At 36.8% G+C, this 27,651-nt stretch overlaps 1 protein-coding gene across 2 annotated transcripts in view; it reads left to right on the top strand.

The window, feature by feature from the left end:
* IQCM (IQ motif containing M) overlaps positions 1-27,651 on the top strand; it is a 522,295-nt gene that overhangs the window by 470,739 nt on the left and 23,905 nt on the right. The window contains exons 10-12 of one of the 2 annotated variants that reach the window (XM_072621219.1): positions 567-9,831; positions 12,461-12,532; positions 24,307-24,423. In XM_072621219.1, coding sequence (XP_072477320.1) covers positions 567-676 — 110 coding nt within the window. In that variant the 3' untranslated portion in view covers positions 677-9,831; positions 12,461-12,532; positions 24,307-24,423. Of the gene's footprint in view, positions 1-566; positions 9,832-12,460; positions 12,533-24,306; positions 24,424-27,651 lie in introns of those variants that run through there. The other variant, XM_072621220.1, reaches the window with a different exon arrangement.

Genomic DNA, 27,651 nt, shown 5'->3' with positions numbered 1-27,651 from the left:
TTTTCTTTTCAAGTTTTCAAAATGTTTTACAAACATTTTAAACTATGCAGAACTCTCTCAGCAACAAACCGATATGAAGTGACTGCATTTTGCTTAATTTCTGAAGCAGAAGGCAACCTTGAAATGAAATAATTGACTCCTTAATGGGTAAATTAATTTAACTTATTAAAACTCTTTAGGAATTTGGAATATGGTATTTGATATCCCTTCTATTTTCCCATCTTGACTGGTCTCAAATCTCAACTATCATTTATCTTCGAAGAGCTTATGTTCTGCTAGAGATGCTTACTTCCTGCTGGTCTGAAATAAAAGGATATAAATCTTGAGGAAGTAGCTGCTTCTTGCTGCTGCAATGACTCTTAGGTTCTACACTTACAGGAGAGGAGGAGAGTGTGTTGTTCCCTATCACTGGAACAGTCTGAATTATTTGTTAACAGTTAGCAACTTCTGGTAGATACTCAGAATAGATAACATTTCTGTATTTATATTATTGGAAAGAGTCTTTCTCAATTGCTAATCAACAAATTAATGTTTTTGTTTATTGGTTTTTGTTTTTGTGTTTTTAGTTTCTGGACACCCAATAATCAAGAAAGCTGACATTCGTGTTGTTGGAAAATTAGTAGCCAGGTCCATGAGAGAGAGGAGAATGAAAATACGCTTCAAAACACCAGATTAATAATCAGGTGAACAAGTACCTTTTATCTTTGAATTCACTGAGATGGATCGACTTACTTGGCAAGAAAACAATAATCCAGATCATATGTGGACAAATTTCATGGCTAAAATAGGAAAAGAAAAAGAATCTCTAAGCATAGAAAGATGTGACAAGCTAACAATCTAGAAATTTCCCATAAAATGTATACACCTGTTTTATCATACCAATAAACCTGAATGCAAATAAAAGTTAAAAAAAGTCTCTTCCTGAACAGCTGATTTTGCTTTGCCATAGAACATGTCAGCATCATAAGATCTTTGAATTTGGAAAAGATCTTGGAAGTAATTTCCAATTCTTACCTGAAGTTATCAGCCTCTTCTAGAACTCTCAAATATGCAAATTTGAAAGCATACTAAGTTAGGTAGGATGGATAATTGAACGAATTAGAAAACTCAGGTCCAGCTACACTATTATAGTCTCAAGTAATGGGCTGAATTTAAGATGATTAATTAATAGAGAAACGTGTAAAGACCTAAGCATAGCTTCTGAGGCAGCAAGATGGTGCAGTAGAGTGCTGGGGCTGGAGTTTAGAAGACCTGAGTTCAAATATAACTTCAGTTACTTATTAGCTCTACAACTCTGAATCATTTAACCTTTATGTGCCTCCACTGGAGAAGAAAATGACAAACCACTCCAGTATCTTTGCCCGGAAAACTCTGAGGACAATATGGTTCATGGGTTCACAAAGAGTCAGACACGAATAAATGAATAAAAAATCCATAGCAAAAAGTAGAGAATAGTGTAGATGTGGATAGACAGCAGTTCGTATGGAAAAGGGTGGGGCTTTTAAATGACCACAAATTCAGTATGAGTCAACAAAACTCTGTGACTGGCAAAACAAAAAAATAAAAACAAAACCCACAACAAACCCCTAGGACCAATCTTGGAAGTAATGACTGTAATCAGTCACTTTCCACGTAAATACCTCTAGTGATCCATTTCAGCTTTGCCATTTTTCAGCTACATAATATTGGAGGAGTCACTTCAGTTTTGAGATCCTTGCTTTGCCCATCTGTCAAACAAGGATGATAAAATTTGAACTACTGACTTTAAAATCGGAATTACTGACTTCACAGAGCTGTTGTGAAGATCAAATGAAGTGACTTTTGTAAAGTGATTTTCAAACTGTAAGATGTCATATAAATATAAGCAGTTATTATTGTCATTGTTTGTGTGACAGTCTGCTCAATTTTTTCGTTAAAATTTTTTATGTCTTTTGATTTAATGGTACCCTCATTTCCAAGTATATATTTCAGCCTCCCACTTCTCCCTAACATCCTTGCATTATAACAAAGAATAAAAAGTGAAACTATGTAGTTCAGTAAAATCAACCAATATATTACCTGACTCTGATAGTATATATGAAATATTCTATACCCTATAATTCCTTACCTTTAAGAAGAGGAGAAGGAGAGGGGCACATTTTCTAAACTCTATAGTCAAATTTCACTTTCAATGTTCATTTTCAGTTTTTTTGTTCTTTTATATTATTATATAAAACTGTTTGTAACATAGAATATTTTATTATTCTCAAATATTTGAATTTTTATAGTCATTGTTCTGTTTCTAGGTTCTGTTTTTTTTTTATTCTTCTATTGCTATGTCACTAACTCTTTTTTTTTTTTTTTTTTAACAATCATGCATATTCTCAATGACACCTTTCATGACCCTTTCCCCGCACAGGTCATCTCTGATAATATAGCCTGTTTATACTTTTACATAGCTCTTTCTGTTACTTGTCATTTTAATTTTTCAGTGGTTGTGGTATTCATAGATATGCAGAAAAATATTGACTTTAAAAAATGCATTTGAGGTTTAGAGTAACTTGGAATCATTGAAAGAGGTACACAGTTCCCCAAGTGCAGTACAATTCTTCTCCTTCTCTTCCTCCTCTTTCTCCTCCTCTTCTTTCTTTTTCTCCTTCTCCTGTTGTTCCTTTTTTTCTTTTTTTCCTTCTCCTTCTTGCCTATCTGAGTTCCATTCATAGCAGAAGTTCAGTATAAATGCACTTGGACTAATGTCATGATTCCACATCAATTTCATATTATAGCCTGGACAGTAGATTCACCTGTCTTTTCCCATGTGAATCATTAGGTTGCTCTATTTTGAGTGTTCTGGAGCTCACTGAGGAGGCCTCCTTGTGCTTCTCTAGGCCTTGATGCAATATGGAATCAGTTTATGGAATATTGAATTATGTACTGAAGACTGAGTTAGGATGCTGAACCCTATCAAGAAAATGAATATGGAGTCAGGGTCCTGAATACTGAATTGAGATACTGGATACTGAATGTAAAAGTTGAATGCTTTAGCTATTGGATGATGCCTTTTAGTAATGAATTCAGAATGGGGTAAAGAATATTGAATTTTAGTGCAGAATTCCAAACCTGATGCTAAATATTCATTTTTGGATAATAACTTCTGAGTTTAAATATTGAATATTGAGTTTGGATATGAGATACTGAATGTGCATGTGGAATTCTGACTTTGAATATTGAATATTTGAATAATCTGAGTTTGAATACTGAAGGCTGATTTTCAGTTTGGGTACTTACACTGAGGTAAGGTACAGAATACAAAATACTGTTTGGTTACTGCTGAATACTAAGGGTTTTTTTTTTTTTATGGAATACTGAGTTTGGGTTTTTAATGCTGAACTTAAAAATCAAATAATGAATTTTATTGTAGAATACTGATTTTGAATAATTAACATTAAATTGGTATGTAGAACTTAGGACTAGATATTTTTTTAGATAATGAATTCCATTTTGGACTACTGAATGCTGAATTTGTGCACTGAAAACTGAGTTTGGTTATTTAGTGTTAAGTTGCAGTATTACTAGTTGAGTGTGGGGCTTGTGGGAATGAGTCTTGACAATGAATACTGAGTTAGCCACTGAATCAAGGAATCTTAAGGCTTTTAAGAGAAGCAAACTATTATCTATAAGGAGAGGAAGTGGAATCAAATAATCAGAATATTTAGCATTTATGAAGGGCTTTAAGGTTTGCAGACCACTTTACACATATTATCTCATTTCATCTTTATGACAATCCTGGGAAATAGAGACTATCATTATTCTCATTTCACAAAGGAGACATGGGCATGTCAAATGAGAAAATATTTATAAAGCTCTCATCACAGTGCCTAGCACATAATAAGCACTATATCAAACTATTTTAACTATTCTTATAGTTATGTTTTAGTTGTTGAGTGACTTTCCTAGGGTCATGTGAGTGTTTGAGGCTACATTAGAACCTAGATCTGCCAGAATCATTTAGCTTGGCATGAAGTACGTTATTCTAAGCATCAATATCTAGCATAGAGTAGACATGTAATGGGTAAGTCACTTTACCCTGTTTGCCTCAGTTTCTCATCTGTAAAATGAGCTGGAATAGGAAATAGCAAAGCACTTGAGCATCTTTGCCAAGAAAACTCCAAATGGGGTCACAGAAAGTTGGATATGGCTGAAAATGACTAAACAACAATTGGGTAAAATAAACACTACAGGTATTAATTGGCAGAAGGGCATAAAAGGAGAGCTTGCCCACTTTGTGTTATGGCAATCATTTGTCTAATTGGTGTATTAGTCCATATAAACTTTTTATTTCCTTGGATTGACATTTTTGTTCCATGGCTTCTAGGGCTAGATTGCTTTTGGGGAATGACAAAATTCTTTTTATGAACTCAAGCTTCTCCCTGAAACAAAGGTCTTGGTTTTTAATACCAATATTGTCTCAGTGTGGTTATACGACTGCAAATCACAGAACCATATACAGTCTTTAAAAAATGAAATTAAGCATCACCCAGATAGCAATGGAGAAGTGCATGCTGGGTTTGAACAATTTACAGCACTTTATAAAAAAATAAATTATGAAGGAAAAGTATGATATAAAGGATGTCATCAAATAGCATGGGCTGACCAAGAGGCTAGAGATAACTGTTGGACAGCCATGAATTATTCTGTTTATATATTCATGACATTACTAAAAATGAGGAAATCCCCTGGTTTGTGAGGTCGACTCCCCTCACCGTATCCCTGGGTCCAAACAGCCCTGAGAGAACATGAATAAGAACTGTGTAAGATGGATACTGTACTGTGATGAGAGTTAAGGTTTATCCACATTGCTAGTGATAATGTTACAGCCCACTGTGTTGGTCAGACCAGATCTGAATAGCAAATTCAAATCTTTGTGCATCATTTAGGGGAGGACATTGACAAGCTGAAATATATGCAGAAGGCAAGTGACCATATCAAGGAAGGAATCAGAGCCATGCTATATTAAGAGAAGTCAATGGAATCAGAATTTTTGACCTTGAAAAAGAAGATTTAGGGAACATATGTTAACTGTTCTCAGATTTTTGATAGGTTGTCATCAGGAGCATTATTATATTTATTGAGATTGTTCCCAAAAGGCAGAATTAGAAATAATACATAGAAGTTAGAAAAGGGTATATTTGAGTTCAACAAAGAAGATTTTCTATTAATAAGAGGGGTCCAAAGATATAAGGATTTGCTTTATTTGATTGTTAGTTCTCCTTCATGGAAGGCATTTAAACACTTGTCATGAATATTGTAGATGGCCTTGATATCTGGGGAAGAATGTTGGACAAAATTATCTCTGAAATCTCCTCCAACTCTGAGCTTCTCTGACTATAGATTTATTCTAGGGGAAGTATAGAAGGTATTACTGACCCATTGGAATTTACTATCTAAAGATGACAAAACAGAAACAATTATCTGACGTGAATTTAATGTGTGAAGTTTCTTTTCCTTTGTTTCTCTCTCTGACTCTTTATGCTACTAATCTGAGTTAAGGATAGACCAGATTAATGCTACTTGACTTTGGCCCATGTGATCATACACATTCTCTTCAGATTCAATCAGAAGAGACTTCATAGGAGAGATGGACTTATTTTTTCTTTTAAAAAGGAATATGGTAATTTGGAGGATGTAAAATGGTAGATTTCCAAGTAAAAGGAAGGATGAAAGCTAAGGATCATAGTTGGGAATGAAAGATAAATCCAAATGGGACCCCTGTCTTCCTCCCCCCAAATTTTTAGCTTCAATTAAGTTGAAGGGATCAAATGAGAGAAGTGACAGATGCTATTTAGAATCAAGAAAACTGTCAAATGGTATTGAAAGTAAGTGATGAGATAAAAAGAAAGTGATAAAGTACTAGCAGTGAGGTTTGGAGAAAAGAGTGTCACAATCAAAACCCTTTTTGATGGACTTACAATCTGAGAGGGAAATGCTAAACACTGTTGCACCAAAGTCCTAGGAAGGAAATGGAATGCAAAGAGTTTGAAGAAATGGTGAATGGTGCAGCTTTCATTGTACAACACTTGAAGAATATGTGGGCAAAAATAGTCTGGAAAAGAAAGAAATTTCTTGCACTGATTTATGTCCTAGTTCTAAAGTTAGAGGCCACCCTTTACCACTGTGTTTCAGTTTAAACTGGAAAAAAACTGTATAGCTGATAAAAATTTTAAAGGTTCTTTGCCAGAGGAGTCACAAACACAGATTTGTTTCCAAGGTCATCAGTGATCTGTGTTGACATGGATGCAGCATTGGTATGGTCCATTGCCCATAGTATCAGCCACTCGCTATGAAGGCTGAACACTTGACTGGTGTACCTGTGTGGTTCACTAGCTGGTACTGAGTAATGGAAAACACAAGGATAGAAAGCAAAGTTAGTACAGCTTGGTACTAAGAGGGTTCCTAATGCCAACATTTTTAGAAAAAAGGAACCTAACTTGTGATTCTCTACATCTACTTAATACATGACTTTGTCTGAATTTAGATAACGTGGAAGGACAAAATTTTAGAGACAACATAATCCATGTATTTAAAGGATAAGCACTTTATTGTATTTATTCAATTAACTTCCTGTCTTAGTTTTATTACCAGATATCTGATAGCTAACATGGGGGTGTTAATAATAAGAAAACTTAACTATTTATAGTTTCTTTGGCTCCTACCATTTACAGATATAAGTGCAGACAATTTACTATTTTCACCACCAACTGAAGGGTTCATAAGAAGAAGCTGAAGATATGTGAATAGTGGTCAAGGATTCTATTCATACCTTTTTCCAGAAAGAGAATGATATAAAACATTTTTGCTTGTTTTTCTGTACAGTATTTCCTTCTGCAGATTTGGTTAGGGTGGAGCAGGGGAGAAATCGTCAAGGGAGAGTGAGAGAAGTACTCAACTTGGGGACTCTTGGTTAATACTGATGTTACTTTTTCTCTTGGACCTGTCTTGACGATTTTGCTGCCCCAATTTTAGTTCCTTTCATTGGAGGTAAATTTATAGAGAATGTGAAACTCAAAGAAGAAGATATTAGAAGTGTTAGGAAAAGAGTTGATAGAAAAGAAAACTCTAGCCTCATGATATAAAATACGATCCATTTCCAGATAGAGAACTGATGGGCTCAGAGTACAAATTGAAGCATCTTTTCTAAAAAATCTTTATCTTCATTTTCTTTCTTTGTTTCTTCCTTTCTTTGGAACATGGCTAATGTGGAAATATGTTTTGCATGAAAAAAAGAAAAGGAAACTGTAAATTAATAGTTTAACTGGTGGGGCTGACATAACTGAATTTCAATTCCCCTTCTGATCCTTCTGTGGATAATTGACTTTGTTCAGTCCCTCATGCAGATTTTGAAGTTTTTTCTTTTTGTGTTTTAAAAACAGTTTAGAGAGGAAATTTGACTTTAATGGAAAAAAGTTTTTTTTTCTCCATTTTCAGTAACTCTAAAACAGCTGAAAAGAACCTTTCAAATTAAAAGAAAAAAAGAAAGAAAATCACACTGGAGACAAATCCAAGCATGGTAATGAAGCTTCTACCAAACCATAATTAAATTTTAGCCTAGTCCCACAGAATTACTTATGAGCAGAATTTGGCTAGATTTCCCCCCCTGCAAACAATGAGAACAGAAACATGGCATTATAATGGAAGGCGTTTGCATCCTTAAATACAGGGTTTGCTAGGGACGATTTTATCATCAATATTGGGTGAGGATAAAGTTGTCCTGTTTGGAAGAAAATCAGGAAAAACCTAAAGACTGTCAAAAATACTTTTGGAAAAATAAAATATAATGTTTATCTATTCCTGATATTTAGAAAAGCAAGATACAGGGGGTGTGTCTTTATGGACCTTTATTTTGATATGCTTTAGATCATGGTGACATTCCAGGTAAGGAATTATGACAAAGAGCTGTAGTAAAACTGTCAGCAAAGAAATATATGAGCAAGGATGGAGATGGAATGTGGTTAGATTTTTTTAAAATTGAAGTGTTAGTTTAAATTATTTTTTTTTAAATATTCTTTAAAAGTTTTTTAGTTCCAAATTCTCTCCCTCTTTACTGTCCCTCCCCCAGTCACTGAGAAGGCAAACAATGTAATCTCAATTATACATATGAAATCATGTAAATATATTTCTATATTAGGCATGTTTCAAAATTAGCAAGAAAATAAGGAAGTTAAAAAATTGCACTTCAGTATGTATTCAGAGTACTTCACTTCTCTCTCTAGAGGTGGATAGCATTCTTCATCATGAGTCCTTTGAAATTGTCTTGTATCACTGTAATGTTAGAGTAGCTAAATTGTTCACAGCTGATCATCATTAGAATATTACTGTTACTGTGTATGATGATCTCCTGGTGCTGCTCACCTCACTCTGGATCAATTCATATAGGTCTTCCCAGGTTTCACTGAAACTTTCCTGCTCATCAATTCTTGTAGCATAATAGTATTCCATTGCAATCATATACCCTAAATGGTTCAGTCATTCCCTTAATTCACAAATTTTTACCACATGTGATGAGATCAAGGCATAACTATGAACAATCCACATACTCCACTGATGCCTTCATTATGTCAAGAGAAGTGAAATAATACCCCCAGCATATTGGTGAGTGGTGAATTAATGGAAGGATATAGACAAGGGTAATGGACAGGCATAGATGGATTGTTCTTTGCACCATTGGACTGGTGAGATCACAGATCCATTTCAACATCTGAGAATGCTTGGATTTTCCTCATGTACTTTTAATTCTCCTGGCTGTTCAGTCTAACTACCTATGTATAGTCATGCACTCTATACAGTTATATACAGTGTCTTTTGGAGGAGTGAACTCCTATTAAAGTTCAGTGACAGTCCATCACTCTAGCTCTGTAGAAGACAGTTTAAGGTCAATGAAAAGAAGTCCTCACTTTTCAAGAGTCAGTTTCTCTATCTAAATTGGCACTTGATGCTCATCAAAGAATAAGAAATATTGGCTGTGCTTGAAATGTCCATTGTATCTTTGAGCCAACTACCTGATGGAAGTCATCACTTATATGTAAATGAACTGTCAATGGCTTGCCACCGTTGGCAGTCACTGGACTGTGAAGGGTATGTCTTAATAAGAAGCAAAGCTCTTCCCAGGCTTTGATTTACTGGAAATAAAAGAGAAAAGTCCTCTGAGACTACAAAGGACACTTGTTTCAGATAAAACGTCTAGACAGTAGCAATATATTTAGGGCTTTTATTATAGCAAAACTGCAAATTAGAATGGAGTGAGGAGAAAGTTCCTATGACCCAGCTGAGTTCAAAAACACAACTTTTGACTAGGGTAATATGATCTCTGAAACAGCAAAGTCCAAATTAGATCAAGGGGCATCCAGAGAGAACAGGCATAGGCCTGAGAACAAGAAAATATGAAAGGTTTGTTACATCTTTTAAATTTTCTAAGTTTTATGTTATTTCTGAAAAGCGTCTTTTTGACTACTGTAATGACTCTCAGATTGATTGAGGGTTATACTTGGCAATATAGGTGATTCCTTGGGAGATGAGACATTATAGAGAGAGTTCTCCCTTTCTCTCCTTCCCTCACCCTGTCTCCTATCCCTAAAAGCATAAAATTTGGAAACCTGAGCTCATTGGGGGGAGAAGATAAATGTTGAAAGGATGTTATTGTCAGATCAATTCAACAAGCATTTCTAGGTCAAGCACTGTGCCAGATACTGGAGATCGAAGAAATTGGGAGGTGGAAAGTTACTGGACCTTTCACTGGATGGTGATGCTTTCGATAGAGGGGATCTTCAGATGAAGAAAGTCCCTGTATTGATGCAGGTCAGTATGTTTTTTGTAACTTAGAGCCTTGAGTATTACCTGGGGCATCAAGCAGTCAAATGACTTGCTCAGGGTCACAAAGCCAATAGAAGGCAAAGATGGAACTTGAACCTGGTTTATCCTAACTCTGAGGACATCTCTATCCATTAGGCTTTGCTGCCTTTCAATTTCAAGGAATAGAAAGAAAAAGAGAAAGCAGTTCCTTCTCTCAAAGAGTTTACATTCTAGTATAATATTCAATCTTTATGAAAGTGATAGATGTTGTTGCTCACCAATAAGTTCCCCAACAAACCTTTATTAGGCAGCCAAGTTACAAGCACTGTGGTAGGTTATGAGGTTATAAAAACAGAAATGAAATGTATTTGTCCTCAAGAAGATTACAGTCTTTGGGGAGAGATAATGTACTCATGCAGATCTGTACAAAATAAACTTAAGGTAGTTTTGTGGAAATAGGAAAGGACCTTTTAAATTCCTTCATAATCTGACCACCTCCTTCCTTTCCAGTTTTCTTTCACTTTACATCCATCTACCTACCCTGAAATTTACTGACCTGGGTCTCTTTGCTGTTCGTCACCTGGGACATTCCGTCTTCCTGACTGTGCATTCTTCCTGACTATTCTCATGCCTGGAATGCTCTCCCTCTTCAACTTGGCTCCTCTAGTTTCCTTCAGATGCCAGCTAAAATCCTCCTTCTTCTAATAAGCCTTTCCTAATCCCTCATAATGCTGATCACATCCCTCCAAAATCATCTCTGATTTATATGCCTTACATTCTGTTTATACATAGATTTGTGCATGTTGTCTCTCTCCCCTTAGACTGCTCCTTGAGAAATGGGACTTTTTTTTTTATTTCAAAGTTAAGGACCAGGACACAAATATAGCATAGAGAAAAGAAAGAAAAACATATAATAAACTTAAATACTGAAACTTAAATACAAAGAAAGAAAGAGGAAAATAAGTATTTCATGTGCACAGCAGAACCTAAGATGGGATTCAAAATAGGTAACAATAAATTTTCATTTCAAGAAAGCCTGTATGATGTATACACATTGTGTTGAGAACTGTCCATCTTTCCTTTGCTTCCTTGTGAGTTTTCTTTTGTTCTCTGCTGTTCACTATCTGCATTTTGTTCTCTTTTCCCTCTCTCTACCCCCCAGAAGTCTATAATAAATTTAATGTTTCTCTATAGCTATAGATACATACATATACATATATGGACTTATACTTTCCCCAAAAAATTCTACTCTTGATCTTTGTTTTCATGTCTGTGCATATCTCTTTATTCCTCTCCCTCCTGACTCTACTACTTTACTTCTATTTACCACTGCCTTGCTCTCCTATTGCTTGCCTACTGCCCTCCAAGGATCCCTCCCCTATCCTCTGATTCCCATAAATCTAAACACCCTACTATACCCTCCTTTTACCTGTTCCCTTACCCTCCCCTCTAAAGATCCCTCCCTTGACCTCTACCCCCTCCCTATGCCCCTACCTTTTTATTTCCTCTGAATTTAGATCTTTATATTCTTCTAAATAGATATGCATTGTTTTCTCTTAAACCCATTCTTGATGAAAGGATGTTGCCAGGCCTCTACCCCCATCTAATTCCTCTATCAGTTCTTCCTCTCGTACCTCATTTGGATAAAATAATTACTGTGTAGCTATTCCTAAATGGTTTTACTTTTTAAATTAATATCAAGGTTAGGTTTAACCAAATCTTTGTTATGAGCTACCCAATTATTAAAAAGAATCTTAGGAATACATTTTACATATATAAAAATGTCTATCCTTATGAATCCATTATAACCAGTCACTGGTAAATACCTTATCTTTCTCTTGGTTCTTGTATTTTGAATCTTCTAGTAAGTGAAGAATTTTTTTTTTAATGAAGTCTTGAAAGTCTGAGAGTTTATCAAATATCCATTTTTTAAAATTCAGAATAATACTTAACTTTGCAGGGTATGATATTTTTGGCCGGAGCCCCAGTTCTTTTGCTCTTCTATATATTGTGTTCCAAGACTTGCATTCCTTCAATGTCTCTGCTGCTAGGTCTTGTGTATTCTAATTATAGCTCCATCATATTTAAATTGTTTTAATCTTGATGCTTTTAATATTTTATCCTTGAGCTGGGGATTTCAGAATTTGATTATCATATTCCTATGTGTTTTCCTCATAGGATCTCTTTTAAGGGGTGATAGATGAATTTTTTTATTGCTACTTCCCCTCCTTGTTGGACGATTTTCTTTAATTATTTCTTATATTATTGTATCAAGATTCTTTTTTTGATCCTAACTTTCAGTTAGTCCAATTATTTTTATATTTTCTCTTCTTGATCTAGTCTCCAAATCTGCTGTTTTTCTTGTAAGATGTTTCACTTTCTCTTCTATTTTTTAATTATTCACATTTTGTTTAATTATTTCTTGAACTCTTACAATTTCATTGGCTTCACTTTGCCCAGTTCTAATTTTCAAGGTGTCATTTTCTTCCTTAAGATTCTGGATATCCTTTTCTAACTGATTGACTTTCATAACCTTCGTGTTTTTCTTGAGTTATTCTTTTTTTCTTTTCCTCCATCTCTGTCATTAGATTTTTAAAGTCTTTGTAAAGATCTTCTATAAATTGTTTTTGGGCAGGTGACCATTTGATGTTACTCTTTGGGTGTTCTCCTCTCTTGACTGGAACCAAAGCCAAGCCTCCAACCTCCTGTAAGTACCCGGCCAGAGGCTTTCTGCCCCACTGCTTCTGCACACAATGGGGATGTGCTGGTTCCTTCTTACCCCAGCAGCTCTTAGAAGCACATCTGGGTCTGGCAGTCCTTATAAGCAGAGGTTCCCTCAATCTTCCTGGGTACAAAGCCTAACTCCTCCCACTATGGTAAAAGTTGAGGCTGATGCAGCCTCTCAAACCAAATAACCCCAGGGTTTGCTCCTTGTTAAAAGGGAACCTAGTCTGGAGGTGTCTACACTTCACTGGGACCAAACCTCTTCCTGGATTTTTCTTCCAATCTTCTTGAATTGTCCTAGGCAGATCCAGATTGTGCCCCATTCTTATTTATCTCCACCCATACTTTGTTGGCCCTAAGGTATTATTTTAACTCTTGTGGGGGAAAACTTTGAGAGCCTGAAATTTTCTTACCTACTCCACCATGTTCCCAGAATCCTCTAAGGACTTTTTTTTAATCTTAGTACTTTCAGCTTTTAGCACAGTGCTTGGCATAGAGTAGGTATTTAATAAATTCCTGGTGATTTGACTTGAGTTGTAGTATCTACTACATAGAGCAGAGAAAGACTCATGTAGGAGATGATATCTGAACTGAGCTTTGAAACTAGGGATATCTGGGACAGCCAGGTGGTGCAGTGGATAGAATGACAGGCCTGCAGTCAGAAAGACCTGACTTAGCTGGGTAAATCATTAACCTTGTTTAACCTTAGTTTCCTAATCTGTAAAAATGAGCTGGTAAATGAAAGGGCAAGCCATTCCACTATCTTTGCCAAGAAAACCCCAAATGAAGTCACGAAGAGACTGAAATGACTCAATAACCACAAACGTTAGTTATTGTTAACCTATCTTAGATTACCAATATAGAGTAGAAAGGCCTTGACAAGGAGGTGATAAACAAAACTAGGCTACCATTTCAGAGGAATATTACTTCTACTTGGGGTCACCAAAATAAAAACATAAAAAATTTAAAAAGGCCATAAAATGACCCATCACTATGTGTGCCCTCACATCATTCTGAAAACCCTCCCAGTTTCTCCACCTCCAACGATTTCCATGTAATTGGATCCCTTATTTATGTGATGTTATAACATGGGATCATTGGGACATAGATCTGAAGTTGGAAGAGACCTTAGAAGCCATCGAATTCAGCACTCTACATATGAGGCGAGTGAGGCTTTGTGAATTTAAGGGACTCACCCAAAGTCACTCAGGTAATAAACGTCAGAGGGGAGATTTGAACCCAAATCTTCTGATTCCAGAACCAGTAAGTGTATTTCACAGCATTATGCTACCTAAAGCTTTGTCACTTCTGAACATTTCTAAGATCTAAGGATTTTAGTATTTTAGAGTTGGAAAAAATGATATGGGTAATCAATTCTAATATTCTCATTTTACTGATGAGAAAACCGAGGCCCAGATACATAAAGTGGCTTGTCTGTGGTTATGCAGAGTATCATACGCAGGATTAGAACTCAATTTTCTTTTGCTTTTAAAGACAGTTATCTTTGTAGAACTTGGGCTGCCTCTAAGCTGCCTTGAGCACTGTGGTTCAACGACTATCTTAATGTAATGAACACATATAACTCTGCCAAGACCAACAGAGTTCCTCTGTGTAAATCTCTTCGAGATAAAAGCTGAAAATAGGAACAACTAATACTTATACAGTGATCTAAAGTTTGAAAAATACTGTACAGATATTATGTCATTCTATTGGTAGGCTATGCTATTTTCCCCATTTTATAGATGAGGAAACTGAGGTAGACATAAGTTAAGTGACTTGCCCAGGGTCACACAACTAGTAAGCATCTGAGGCCAGATCTGAACTCATGACTCCCTGAGCCCAAGTCTCACTTCTCTTCACTGTACAATGTAGCTGCTTCTATTGAGAAAACAAATTTCTTTTTGATAATACAATGATAAATGTGTCCATTTCTGAGTATAGCCTACCAAAACATAAAGGATGAATTAAGAAATGAGTTTTGATAACAATTTATTTTTGAAAGTAAATTTTATTTAGATTTGGCACAGTTTCAACACTGATGTAATACTGGGTCCAGAAATAAAATCTGTATTTTTATACAGGTGATGCAACACTTGCTAAGACTTTGTAAGAAGTAAAACATAATCATACGAAAAATCAGTACTGCCTTCTGCATAGATGCTATAGATTCATCCTACACCAAGATATCTTGCTGATCTATAAGAGAGGCTAAAAAATGATACGTTTCTTTGACACCCCATAGGTACTGTAGAATCCAAATAAGTGATTCTCTTGAAAAAAGAATAATTATATAACTCCTTTCCTTCCATGCTATGCTGTGACTCTTAGGCCTCTCTACATGATAAAAAAGAAAAAATGGTATAAAATAATAATTATAGAAATAAGAAAAGCAATTAACTATTTTTAAAAGTGTGAATATATCCAAAAGTGTGTGTGTGTGTATTTGTGTGTGTGCGCACACATGTGCACATGTAAAGCAAGGAAGGCCAGGTGGGGCAGAATTTTATTCAGATCCAGTGGTGTACCCCATTTTGCCTAGCACTCCAGACCTTTTCTGACAACCCATTTATCTGTCCTGTTTACCATGTCTTTAAAGCCTTGCTCTCTGACTGGCTAGCCAGTCTGATAAATTGACTTGTGCTAAGGTCAAATGAGATTATGTAAAGCTTTTTGTAAACGGTTAAATGCCACATAAATATCTGTTGTTGTTATTATTACAAAATACTTCTCCTCTCGCATGACATTTGCATTTTGGCAGAGTCTACCTATAGAAGTCACCAGGTGTGAAAACTTTAAGCCCTGGAGCTGGCCAATTAGAGGAACCTTTATTTATCTATTAATTAATTAAAGCAATTCGAGTCAGTCCACATAGGTGGTTGCTTGACGTATCTCTGCTCAGGGATGGTCTAGGACTGCCAAGATGTTTACTGAATGGACCCAGCTAAGGCATAATTGACTTGCCTCAATTTGTTGAGATAGATCCTATAGCCATAATATGCTTTGATACTTTAATAAATCTGTGATCTTCTTAACATGGGTGCCCCCTCCAGTGGTGTAGATTGCAGACCATCCATTTCTCCTTATTTTCCCTGACTCTTTTTCATGTTCTCCCATAAATCCTGCACGTTGTCCATACAGTGTTACTTCCTCTAATTTTTCAGTGTTGCACGGATACCAATGGAACACATGAGCTCCTTATCAGTCCACCTCTACTCTAATGATTTCCTTTCTTCCATTTCTCCACACTTCTTTATTGCCAGTATACTACAGCCTCCTGAAGCACCTATGAACCTCTCTATCGATTGCTCTTTAGGTTACCCTTACCTTTTATTCATTGGAAAATTATATTCTATAACTATTAACTTTATATGATAATTAAAATAATGTTTTGCTGAAAAAAAAAGGAGCAATTGCTGATTGTATAAATCCAGAACATTGTATAACTTCCTGAATGAGATCTTTAGTCACTCAAAAGAACTCAATCTGGCTATGTTTTTCAGTTGTTCCTGACTCTTCTGTAACCCCATTTGAGGTTTTCTTGGCAAAGATACTGAAGTGGTTTGCCATTTACTTTTCCAGTTCATTTTACAGATGAAGAAACTGAAATAAACAGGGTTAAGTGACTTACCCAGGGTCCCACAGCTAATAAGTGTCTGAAGCCAGATTTGAACTCACAAAGATGAGTCTTTCTGATTTGCCTCTATCCACTACGTCACCTAATTGCCCTCAACCTAATTATATGCACAGGAAAAAACAAGTGGATGAAGAATCTCTACTGCTGTAAGGACATCTGCATATCAGATGCGAAACTGGTCCATCAATAAATGTCTTAAATAGACATGCCTGATGAACAAGTCGCTGGTTCCAGAATTGCACAGGAGGTCATTAGGCAAGATTTCCTTTAGGAAATTGCTCAGTGCTTTCTTGCTAACCTTGATCCATAATATAGGACTGTAATAATATGTTATTCAGGAAAAATAAGGAGGATTTACACATTAAAAAAAAGATGCTTATTTTCTTCCAAGTTCTAAAAATAGGGAGACACCAGCTGGCAGGAATACCTTGGGTTAAACTGAAAGATGAACAAGGAGAACCATATGGTAATCATCTTTGACTTCTTCCTTACCTTTATCTGCTTTCTCCATTTTGTATCATCCCTGCCTAGTCTTCCCTGCTGTGCTCTCCATTTAACTATATGTCAGGATCAGAGGATCAAAGAATTCTAGGATCATAGATTTGGAGCTAAAAAGGAAACTTAGAAGTCATCTAATTCACCTCCCTCATCTTAGAAATGAGGAACCCAGGGACTTTAAAAATGAAGTGTTTGCTCAAGATCATAGTTACTAAGTGTTAGAACCAGGATTCAACCACAAAGTCTGTCTTGAAATCCAATATTTTTCCAATTGCTCGACCCGGGAGCCAACCTTTATCACAGAACATTGCTGTCCTATATTATCCATCCTGTTTTCCTCCCATGCAGCAATCTGCAGACACAGTTCAGTTTCAGTGTCCCCAACATTGGAAGAGAATGTTTTACCGAATGACTAAATTGGGGAAGATCACTGACAGCAAGGGGTAGGACCCACCTTTGATGGCTCTCACCGGCACCTTCCCTTAATCGGTGATTGAGCAGGTATCATTCCTCTATGTCCCCCTGACACAGAAAGCCATCCCACTGGGCATCATGGGCCTAGTGTGGAGAACCATGGCACCCAACACATAGTGCTACAGCCACATAACCAAAATGCAGCTCCTGAATTTTATTGGGATAGCCCTGAAGGCGAGTGTAAGTCTGCCAACCACGTCATGCACCCAATGATATCCAATGTCTTTGTAACCTGAAATACTGAAAATGTTTCACCCAGATGAATTCCTTCGTTAGAATAACTCTCTGTTCTCACGCCTACCAGCCTAGTCCAGGATCTCATCATTGCACATCTATAATAGCTTCCTAATTACTCTCCCTATCACCAGCATTTTCACTAGACAGTCCATCTGGTCAGGCATACCTTTCCAAAACACAGTTTTCACATAGGCTTTCTGCTCAAGAACCTATACTAAGCACCTATTATATGAAGGACACTTTGCTAGCTTCTGGTGATACAAAGAAAGATAAAAGATAGTCTGTTCTCCAGGAGTTCACAATCTATAAAATGGAAAGAAGGGGGAATGGAATAAGTTTTTATACGGCACTAGTGATGTGCTAAGTGCTTTACAAATGTCATTTGATTTGATCATCACAACACAACCTTCTCCTGAGAGGCAGGAGCTCTTATCCCCATTTTGCAGATGAGGAAATTGAGGTAGACAGAAATTAAGTAATTTCCTCGAGGTCACACAGCCAATGCACATCCAAGGTCAGATTTCAACTTACTTCTTACTGACTCCACACCTGGTAATCTATCCACTGGTGCCACCTGACTGCCTCCTAATGCAGGAAACAACATGAAAGCATTATACAAGACTACTACTTCAAAGACATGTTACTAAGGCATGTAGGAAAAGCTTATTATACCTGTTTTCCAGGGATGTAGGGAGGATAAAATGAGAATAACATTTGTAAAGTGCCTTGCAAATCTAGAAGTTCTACATGAATGGGAAGAAAGACAGCGAGAGAAGAGGAAATAGAAAGCAAAGGAGGGATGGATATGGAGAAAGAGAGGGAAGGGCCCAAGAGAAAACCCTTGAAACTCAATAAACAATGCTTTAAGTAAGACTCAATACTCATTTTCTATTCGTTAGTATAAAATTAGCATAGACTTATTGAAGAGTTTAGTAGATCAGTTAAGGCACAGAAAGATGCAATTCACCAAATAGCTGGTCAGGAAGCCCTTTCTACATCAGGGTATCCTCTGCCAGGCACATTTCACTATCACCCATCCATGCTTAAGAAGTTTTTATGGTGCATAATATAGCACAACCAACTAGGGAAATGATGTTGGTTTAATACTTACCAACAAAGAGAAATTGGGAAATTTTAAAATGCTAGACAATATTGGAGAAAAGTGGCAAATCAGGATTATTACTCTGGAAGAGTAATGTATACTAACAAAAACAAAAGAAACAAAACCTAAATTGAAAAAAATAGATTTTAGGAATTCTTTAAAATAATTCTGCTTTCAAAGGAAGCAAGTGTTCCTTTTCCCTAGGACATTCAAATTTTTATAACACAGAAAAGACAAATTCAATTTCAATTCAAGAAATATTTATTAAATCCCCTACTATACGAAAGGGGAGAGACAGTTAAGCAGGGTCTTGGCACCAGACTAAAGGGTTTCTGACATACACTGGCTATAAGACCCTGAGCAAGTTATTTAACTTATTAGTTAGTGCCCCTAGGGAATTCTGTAGGACTGAAAGTTGTTGAAGAGTTGGAGATCTGCTTTGGTAGAGGGACTTTCCTTATTAGGAGTTCCCTACACTAATGAAATCAGAACTTTAGAGAAAAGAAATTGTTCTAGGCATTGGGTAACAAAGATGGAAAATAACATGGTCCCTGACTTGATGGAGCTTGTAGTCTTTTGTGGAGGATCTGACCAGTATAACGGTCAAACTAAAACAAAGAGCATTATAGAAAAGCAGAAGACAATTGCTGTAGATAGGAGGAGAAGAGCCAGTAGGCCAGTTCAAGTGGAACTGAGAATGTATGGAGAAGAATAATTAGAAATAAGTCTGGGAAGACAGTTTGTGGAGAACTTTAAATGCCAAATTTATAGTGTATCCTGGAGGTAAAACAGCTGAAGGCGTTTGATGAGAGGAGTGACAGGGTCACACTTGTGTCTTAGGAGAAGGATTTTGACAGCTGTATGGAGGATGGAAAAGACTGGATGGGGAAAGACTAGATACAGGATGAGCAATTAAGAGGCAAGCACAGCAGCATAGGGGAGAGGTGATGAGGAGAGAAGACATGCTTACATACCAACTAAAGTATAATAGGAGGATCTTGCCTTACAAATTGTTCCCAAAAGCTACCAGACCTGCAAACCCCCTCTTCTCTCCCAGATCTGTTTTCCTCCTATACTCCAGCCATCCATCTACCCTTCTTCTAATTTCTTATTTTACAAAACAAAGTAGAATACGAGAACCTGACCATAGCAAGCATCCTTAGTTCTTTATCTCAGTCCCAGGAAAAGGGAAAAAGAAATGCTGTAGACTAAGGGGAGTTAATCTTTCTGTTTCAAAACAACTTTGAAAGACTTAAGAACTCTAGTCAAACTAGTGACCAACCATGATTCCAGAGGCCTAGTGATGATGATTCTATCCTATTTCCAGGACACAGAATGAAATATGTTTTCAGATGTAGCAAAGCAGGACTTTATTTTGCTTGACTCTGTGTATTTGTTACAAGGATTTTGTTTTAGTTTTTTCTGTTTCTTTCCTTTTCTTCAAATGATTGAGGGGGAGTGGGAGAGAAAAAATGGACTTTTGTTCTATGAAAAAAATTATAAATCTCTTTCTATGTCACATCATGGTTTCCTTAAGGTTTTACCTGAATTCTTTGGCCAAACCCCAGGAGATAGGTTAAGGTGTATATTGTTGGGATGTTGAAATTTCTAAAATATGAGTATTCTCAAAGCACAATCATCTCCCAGGAAGAAACTATGAGCAAAAATAATTTTAAAAATGCTGCCTACCTCTTAGGAGCTTAAAATGTCAACAAGATAAGCTTAAAAACCAATCTGTTGCTTTGCAGAATGGATGAGGCAAAGTGTAAAGTGATCACAGATGCTGGGTCCTGTGAGCAGACATGGTGTGGCAGGAAGGATGAAGGGGGAGACAGTATTATTCCCAACAATTAAGGAGATGCAAATTTTGCCTGATCTGGGGAAATGACAATTTCAGGGTTCAAGTACAATCTTAGGGATCTTTGTCTTCTTTATCTGGGGAAGGATCTTTCCTAGAAAACTGAATAGTCCACTTGCCCACTAGATTCAGACCAGTGCAAATTTTTGCCTCAGTGAATATAACAGAATAGACACAGTATTCTGACTACATTCCATGAATTAAGTAGATATTTTGACTTGTGCAGAACTTCTCTGATTTGGCTTAATCCCATAAAGCTTTGGGATAAAAGAGCCTCTCTAGAACCCAGAGCAACAGGTATACAGAAAAGGAGGCTTTCCAAGCCAGACATAGGGACAGAACTGAGCTATCATCAGAGTGGCTGTGCTAAAAAGTTTGCTGTCACAGGGGGAAAGGAAAAACTCTTACTGTGGGTAAACCTTATGTATGTAGAACTGGGAAAACTTCCTACCGTAGCTTCTTCCTCCTTTTCTGTCCTTCTTGGACTCTATATAAACAAAACCAAAAACAACTCTCATCCCCAAAATGTCATCCCCACCCTAACTGTGCACAGTCTTCTGAACCAGGCAGCAGCTTTCTGATCTCAAAGGCTTATGGACTCGTATCAAAGTTGACATTTTACAATATGTTCATTTCATGTCATTGAAATGATTTAAAATAAAGGATCAATAAATGTGCCATACATGATGAACTCAGTCTCTAAATAAATTTTCAAAGAACATCATGGAAAAGTCCTTCTGAGAGGCTACCTTAGATTGATAAAGGCATGTGAACACTCATTGAGAGTATCATAACACTGAGAAAAGATCCTGGTCTTTGCAAAACAGGAATATAACCTCTAAATCTGATTTTTAAATAATTAGATAGAAAAAATGGGAAGGGCCAATTTAGTAAGAAATGTGGAAATCGGAAGGTTCTGTCTAATCCAACAATATGTTGAAGACCTGGGACTTTGTTGATGCAGGAATTCTCAGTCTGGGAAATCCTTCTACTGGCAAATCACAGTTCATCCATTCAATGTAGTGCTAAAGTGTTGTCTGAGACTAAGGGAAGCTAAGCAGCTTGTTCCTGTGACTCAACTACTAGGTGTAGGACACAGGATTTTAGTATCATTAATATATTGATATTCTTCTGACAACAGAAGATGAAATCTACCATATTGAAAAAAGTGTTTTCTCTCCCTTGACCATCCTTTTCTTCTATAAATTTTGCAACTATTAGTACTATGGGTGTGAAGATGTAGTGTTTGGGATGGAGTCCCAGCTCTGATGCTTACTAGCTATGTGATCATGGGCAAGTTATTTCTCTTTTCTGAACTTTAATTTCTTCATCTGTGCAATGGAGATAAGAGCACTTGCATTACCTACCTCACAGAATGGTGGTGAGGAAAGAGTCTCATGAAACTTTAGGCACTATCAAAATATGAGAAATATTCAGTTATGGGGTTATTCACAAGAGTTGAGTTGAGCTGAGTTCCAGAAAAGGGTACAAATCTTAATTATTGTCATTGAGTCTAGAGCATAGAAAAACTCAAACCTGAAAGTAGCATTTTAATTGGTGGAAAGAGAAGTCATTGGTTCATATTACTTTTTTTAAGTGGATTGAATCCTGGGACTGTATTTATTTTGTCCCTTTTTAATAGTATCTAAGTTCCATAGTCACAGGATATTGACTTATGCCATTTCAGCATCTCTACTGGGGATAGCCTACGTGCAACAGATTTCTCTGCTTCAATTAGCAGATTTCATATCTGTGAAAAGAAAATGTTTGAAAATGTTCAGCCTGCAATGAGCTCCTGCCGGGGGATAGAGTGCTATTTGTAGAATTCTCTAAGCAATGATTTACTCAACAGATACTTTTCTGATGCATTATTTTCCCTGTGGGAAGAGCTTAATTACCAGAAGGACTAACTGAAAAATAAGAAAAGACAAAATTATTTATTATTGGGCCAAATCAAGCCCAACTGGATGAAAATGAAATTATTATTGACTTGTCTGAGTTTCTGTTTTTATTTGGTCAAATGTGTTTTCAGTTAAGAGGAAGAGATGATGAGGACTGTTATCTTATGTCTGGGGCCCATAGAAAGTTTGTGACTTTGCAAAAATGACAGATTCTATTGTCTAACTGCTTCTCTGTGATTTTTGAGCAGCTACAAAACCATATTCCCCTAGCCCCTATTGAGTCAGTTACTTCTTCATCTAGCTTCTGTTTTAAATTGGACCTTAGTGGCATGAAAGTCTTAATGTGACTTCCAAAGTGACTAACATGGTAGGAGAGGCTACCCCAATGTGGTATTGGCTGTGCCCAGAGAGCCCTCTTGACTTGCCCTAACCTTTTCTTTTGTCTGTTTTGCCCCAACAAGGAAATATTACTGCTGGGGTGCTTGTGATACTATAATTATGTTGGTTGACATTTATCAGATGAATTATGCATCTTGTCTGTTCTATCCAAGAAACAGTTCATAGGAGAGAGGAGATAAAAATACACAGAAAAAGATATACATGAGCGTTGGAGAGCCATATTCATTGTTCATGCATTCAACAAGTATTAATGTAGACTTATCATATGCCAACAAGATCCTATGTAGTATGGGGATGCAGAAAAATGATAAAACATGGTTACTTGCCAGGCCTAGAGGCCTGTATTGGGCTACCCGAGTCTTTCTTACTTGTCCCAGGTCTTCGGTTGGCCAAACCGGATAAACGTATGAGAGAAAGGACGTTCCAGAGTCGAACAGGGGTTGAGCTTTATTACAGGGTCTGGGTTACAAGTGCAGGGGGGTCTTCCTTAGGAGGAAGAGGGGGAGATTTCCTAAGGAGGCTAAGCTTAAGGGATTGGAAGTAGAAGTACAAGCGGGGAGAGAGGGGGAGGGGAGAGAGAAAGAAAAGAAGCGGAGCCTACTGTCCTCTTGGCTCCACACGTGCTAAGAGCGAGCTTTCAGGCTTCCTCAATCCTACTTAACCTTCAGCCGCACAGTTTGCATCTCAATACTGTGCTGTTAGGTAACTAGGTGTGCTCCAATCCGGGACGACCTCGAGGGCAGGGAGACTCCACCCATCACGTATCTCCCGGGGAGAGGCGGAAATACCCGAGCTAGCCGAGCTAGCTCAGTCTGACCTTCTCGAACCCCTGCTGTTCATGGAGGGCCTCGTAAGACTCTAAGATTTAGAAGTCCCACTTTTACCCGCCCGAGACCGTCCACACGGAATTGAGCTTCCAATCCCAACAGTTACTGATGACAAGTTCATTGTAAATGAAGAAATATGTACATTCATATATGCATATATGCATACATTGATAGTCTATTACTACTATTACTACTACTACTACTACTACTTAACATTTATATCGCACTTACTATATATGCCATATACTCTAGGCACTTTATAATTATCTCATTTAATCCTTACAACAACCCTGTGAGGTAGACACTATTGTTATCCTCATTTTATAGATGAGGAAACTGAGGCAAAGAGAGGTTAAATGACTTACTCAGGATTGTAGTGTCTGAACTAGTGTCTGAACACAGATCTTCCTGACTATACGGCCCTATCTACTATACCACCTAGGTTCCTCCATACACATATATATGAAAGAGTTCAGAATTACAATACAATTTAAGTACTCATGAATTTTTTTTTTAAAAAAACTATATTTGTAATTGTCATTGCCTTCTGATTGTGAAATGAATGGAAAATTCATAAATGAATATGGCTTATAGATTCTCTGCTAGTTGCTTTCTGTGCACCTCTAGCCCTGCTCTGATAACAGCCCTGGATATAGATGTATGTTTGTGGTACAGGGTATGAAAATAAAACAGTCTTGTGGGTTTTAGCGACCCTTGAAGGGATGAGATGAGAGACTGTCAATTGAATTTTATTATATCAAAATCACGCATTTTTAGTACCATTCTGTGAGGTAGGTAATGTAAGTACTATTGTTCTTGTTTCATAGATGAGGAAATTAAGGTGTGGAGTCAGAGCTGGGACTCTATCTCAACTACTACATTTTCAGAGTGGAGGAAGAGGATGGTCAATGGAAAATCCTACATATCCATTACTTGAATATTTGGTAAGGCTTAATGAAAAATATAGGACTTGATCTTGGCTCATTTTAAGCAACATTTTTTAAAAAAATAGAAATAATAAATAAATAAAATAATGAACAAATAAAAAATTTAGAAATAAGAGATAATTATTGTATTAATAAGATTATATACCAAGATCTATTAGATTCATATACTTTCTAGGTAGGTTTGAGAAATGATATAAACGTACAAACTTGCCATCCAGTATCACTGAGCTAATATTTATTATGCTCAACACGTTAATAATGTTATTGTTTTTATGCAGAAGACTGTTAACTTAAGCTGAGCTCTTTTGCTATAAGAGTTGAGTGATAGAAAAGCCTCCTTTGAGAGCTACTTTAGATGTGAATGTGTTCCTAATATCCCAACTTCTCTCTTTAAACTAAATTTTGTTGGGGGAAAAAAGCCTCCCATTCAATTTAATGACTATTAAGCACCAACTATGTCCTATGATTTGGGAAGAATGAGAAAAACACTTTGTCCCTGCCCTCCCGGAGATCTCAGTCTCCTAGGGAACTATAATATAATCTCTGCTTCTTCTGCCTGCTCAAGCATGATCTGCCTTCACTTAGAAATGTGAGAATTCTTGTTTTGACATTCTGGCAGCTTTGTAGAGAGGTCTAGCACCTTTTCTTCCCTTGTTTTCACACTCAGACATTCCTTGCATTTTACAGAATTAATTTTTGTTTTTCTATGAGGAGCCCTGCAGGATGAGGAACACTTGTGTTCATCTGACACTCTTCTGTATTCTAAGCTTTGAACAGCTCTGAGTATGTTGTCTGTTCATAGAAGACATAGAATTAATAAACGTTGAGTGTTGCATGTAGAAAGTGGAAGATAAAGACCAATTTTAACAGAGTTTTTACTAGTGCCTTCCTTAAAGGAAATGAGCTTTGTCTGACTAGTTATTTGAAATGAGCATTTGAAGCCCTAGTTTCAGCCAGCTTTTCTAGAATTAATTCACACTATTATCATATAGGTACTTTGTTTCATCCAGACTGGCCCACTTGCTATTCCCCAAACTCTGAATTTCATCACCAACCTCTGTGCCTTTGCATCAGCTGTGTCATATACCTGGAATGCTCTCCTTCCTCACCTCTACCTCTTAGAATCCTGAAATATTTTTTCAAAGCTTAACTGGGGAGCCACCTCCTGATTCTGATGGTTCTTAGTGTCCTTTCCCTCCTCTGATTATCTTATATTTATGATAATGATGATGGCAATGCTAGTCAACATTTATATTAGTGCTTTAAGATTTGCAAAGCACTTTATAAATATGATCTCATTTTCTTCTCACAATAACAAAGTAGGTGCTATTATTTTCCCCATTTTACAGATAAGGAAACTGAGACGCATAGAAGTTTAATGATTTGTGAGGATCGCACAGCTTGTAAGTGTTGGAGGCTAGAATCAAATAAAAGGTTTCCTGAGTTAAGGTCCAATGCTCTCTCTGGCCATTGTGTTGTCTGTGCGAGGGCTATATTCTCCCAGCATACTGGGAGTGCTTTGAAAACAATACTGCTTTTTCTTTTGTCTTTGTAGTCTCAGAACTTCATATTCTTTCAGCAAATATCCCTCCATTAGAATGGTCACCATTTAAGGACAGAGACAGGATTGTGAGGTTTGAATTCCTCATTCCTGGGCACAATATGTAGTTTACTATATGCCCATAGAATAAACACCCAAAAGATGCTTGTCTGACTGAATTATTGATTGCCTTGTTGTATTGAATTAACAGAGAACATTTCTCTGTTTGAAATTTCTTATAGGACACAAATCGAATGCTCAATTTTGCAGTTTTTTTGTTTTTCAGGAGCTTTTCCCTTTTAACATCCTCTTTACTTTTCTCATCTGCCCATGCCATATTCTTGGGTTCCAGAATCATTTTCAGAAGAATTCTTAATCCCTTTTGTTTATTCAAAGAACCAGCAAATGCAGTATGTGATCACTGTATAATATCAACAAAAGAAGGAAAGAGTAAAGAAATAAAACTTCATTATTTAGAAAAGTCTTTGCTGATATTTTAAAAGTTCTTATGAAAATGACATGTTATATGGTGATTTGACATTTCCTTTTAAGAAAACACTTTTTGAGGCCCACAATAGAGTATTGATGGTAACAGATGCAATTTCTCATTTTTCATGTATCACTAAGCTAAGGAAAATGAAAATACCTTTTTTCAAGCTTATCTTAACATCAGCAGCAATAGAATAAACAGCGAGCAGCATTGAAATGGCAAATTATTCTTTCAGTCAGTTTGTATCCAAATGAAAACCAATTGTAGGTTCCTATTTGCTTCTTTCTAAAAGTATAACATCAGGTTTCATCAACGTTCAAAGCAATGAATCACTTCAGATTTATTAACTCATGTCATTTTTATACATATAGATTAATTCCATGTATGCAAGTGAATAGCATAGTGAGAATCTGCACTCAGTAGAAAAACAACATTCCACATCACCATTTGTTTCAATCAAAGGATTCACTTCCCTTCCCCCTGCCCTTTCACTCTAAACCTGGCCATAATTCTGTGCTTTTAGGAAAATAATTGTCTGTCCTTTGCTTAATAATCTCTAAGCCAGGATATGCTTCTCTTAATATCCTTAATAACATGTTCTAGTCAGTAATTTTCTCCTATCTAATCTAAAATTTGAAGTACAATCAAGGTACAGCTAGTCTGTTCCTTTGGTATCTATCTATTCAATGTCGAGAGAGGTAGAGGAAGGCTTCCAACACCCTGGATGAATCCTTTTGTGGAGGATCTGGAGAAGACATGAGCCAGAGTTAAACTTGAGGAGAAGGTATGGGCGAATTATAGTCTGTGCCTTTGGTGGGAAGATTGAGACCACAAAGATTACAGGGCCACTGAAGTATTGGCATAGTCTAAGTCTCAGCTGGTGGAATAGTGGAAACTAAGAACACCTATTCTCACTTCACACAGTCAGTAAATAAGCTTTTATTAAGCACTTAGTATATATCAGGGGTGTGCGGGGTGTTGTACCTCTAGTATGAAGGTATGTCAAGCCCTTTTCAGGGCTGCTTATTCATCTTTGCTGCCCACCTGCCACCCAGTTCTCACCTGTGGCTCCAAGAATTTGCAGCATGCATAGTGGTCATGCCTCAGTAAAAACTGTTGCAGCAGACTGGCAGTGAGTTAGGGGAATGTCTACCCCAAGCATGTGAGGAGCTTTCCCCAGTGGAACAGATGGATG

This window comes from Notamacropus eugenii, chromosome 6 (genome assembly GCF_028372415.1).
Source record: "Notamacropus eugenii isolate mMacEug1 chromosome 6, mMacEug1.pri_v2, whole genome shotgun sequence".
In the NCBI taxonomy this organism is placed as follows: Eukaryota; Metazoa; Chordata; class Mammalia; order Diprotodontia; family Macropodidae; genus Notamacropus; species Notamacropus eugenii.
This window is presented reverse-complemented; position numbering and strand designations above follow the sequence as displayed.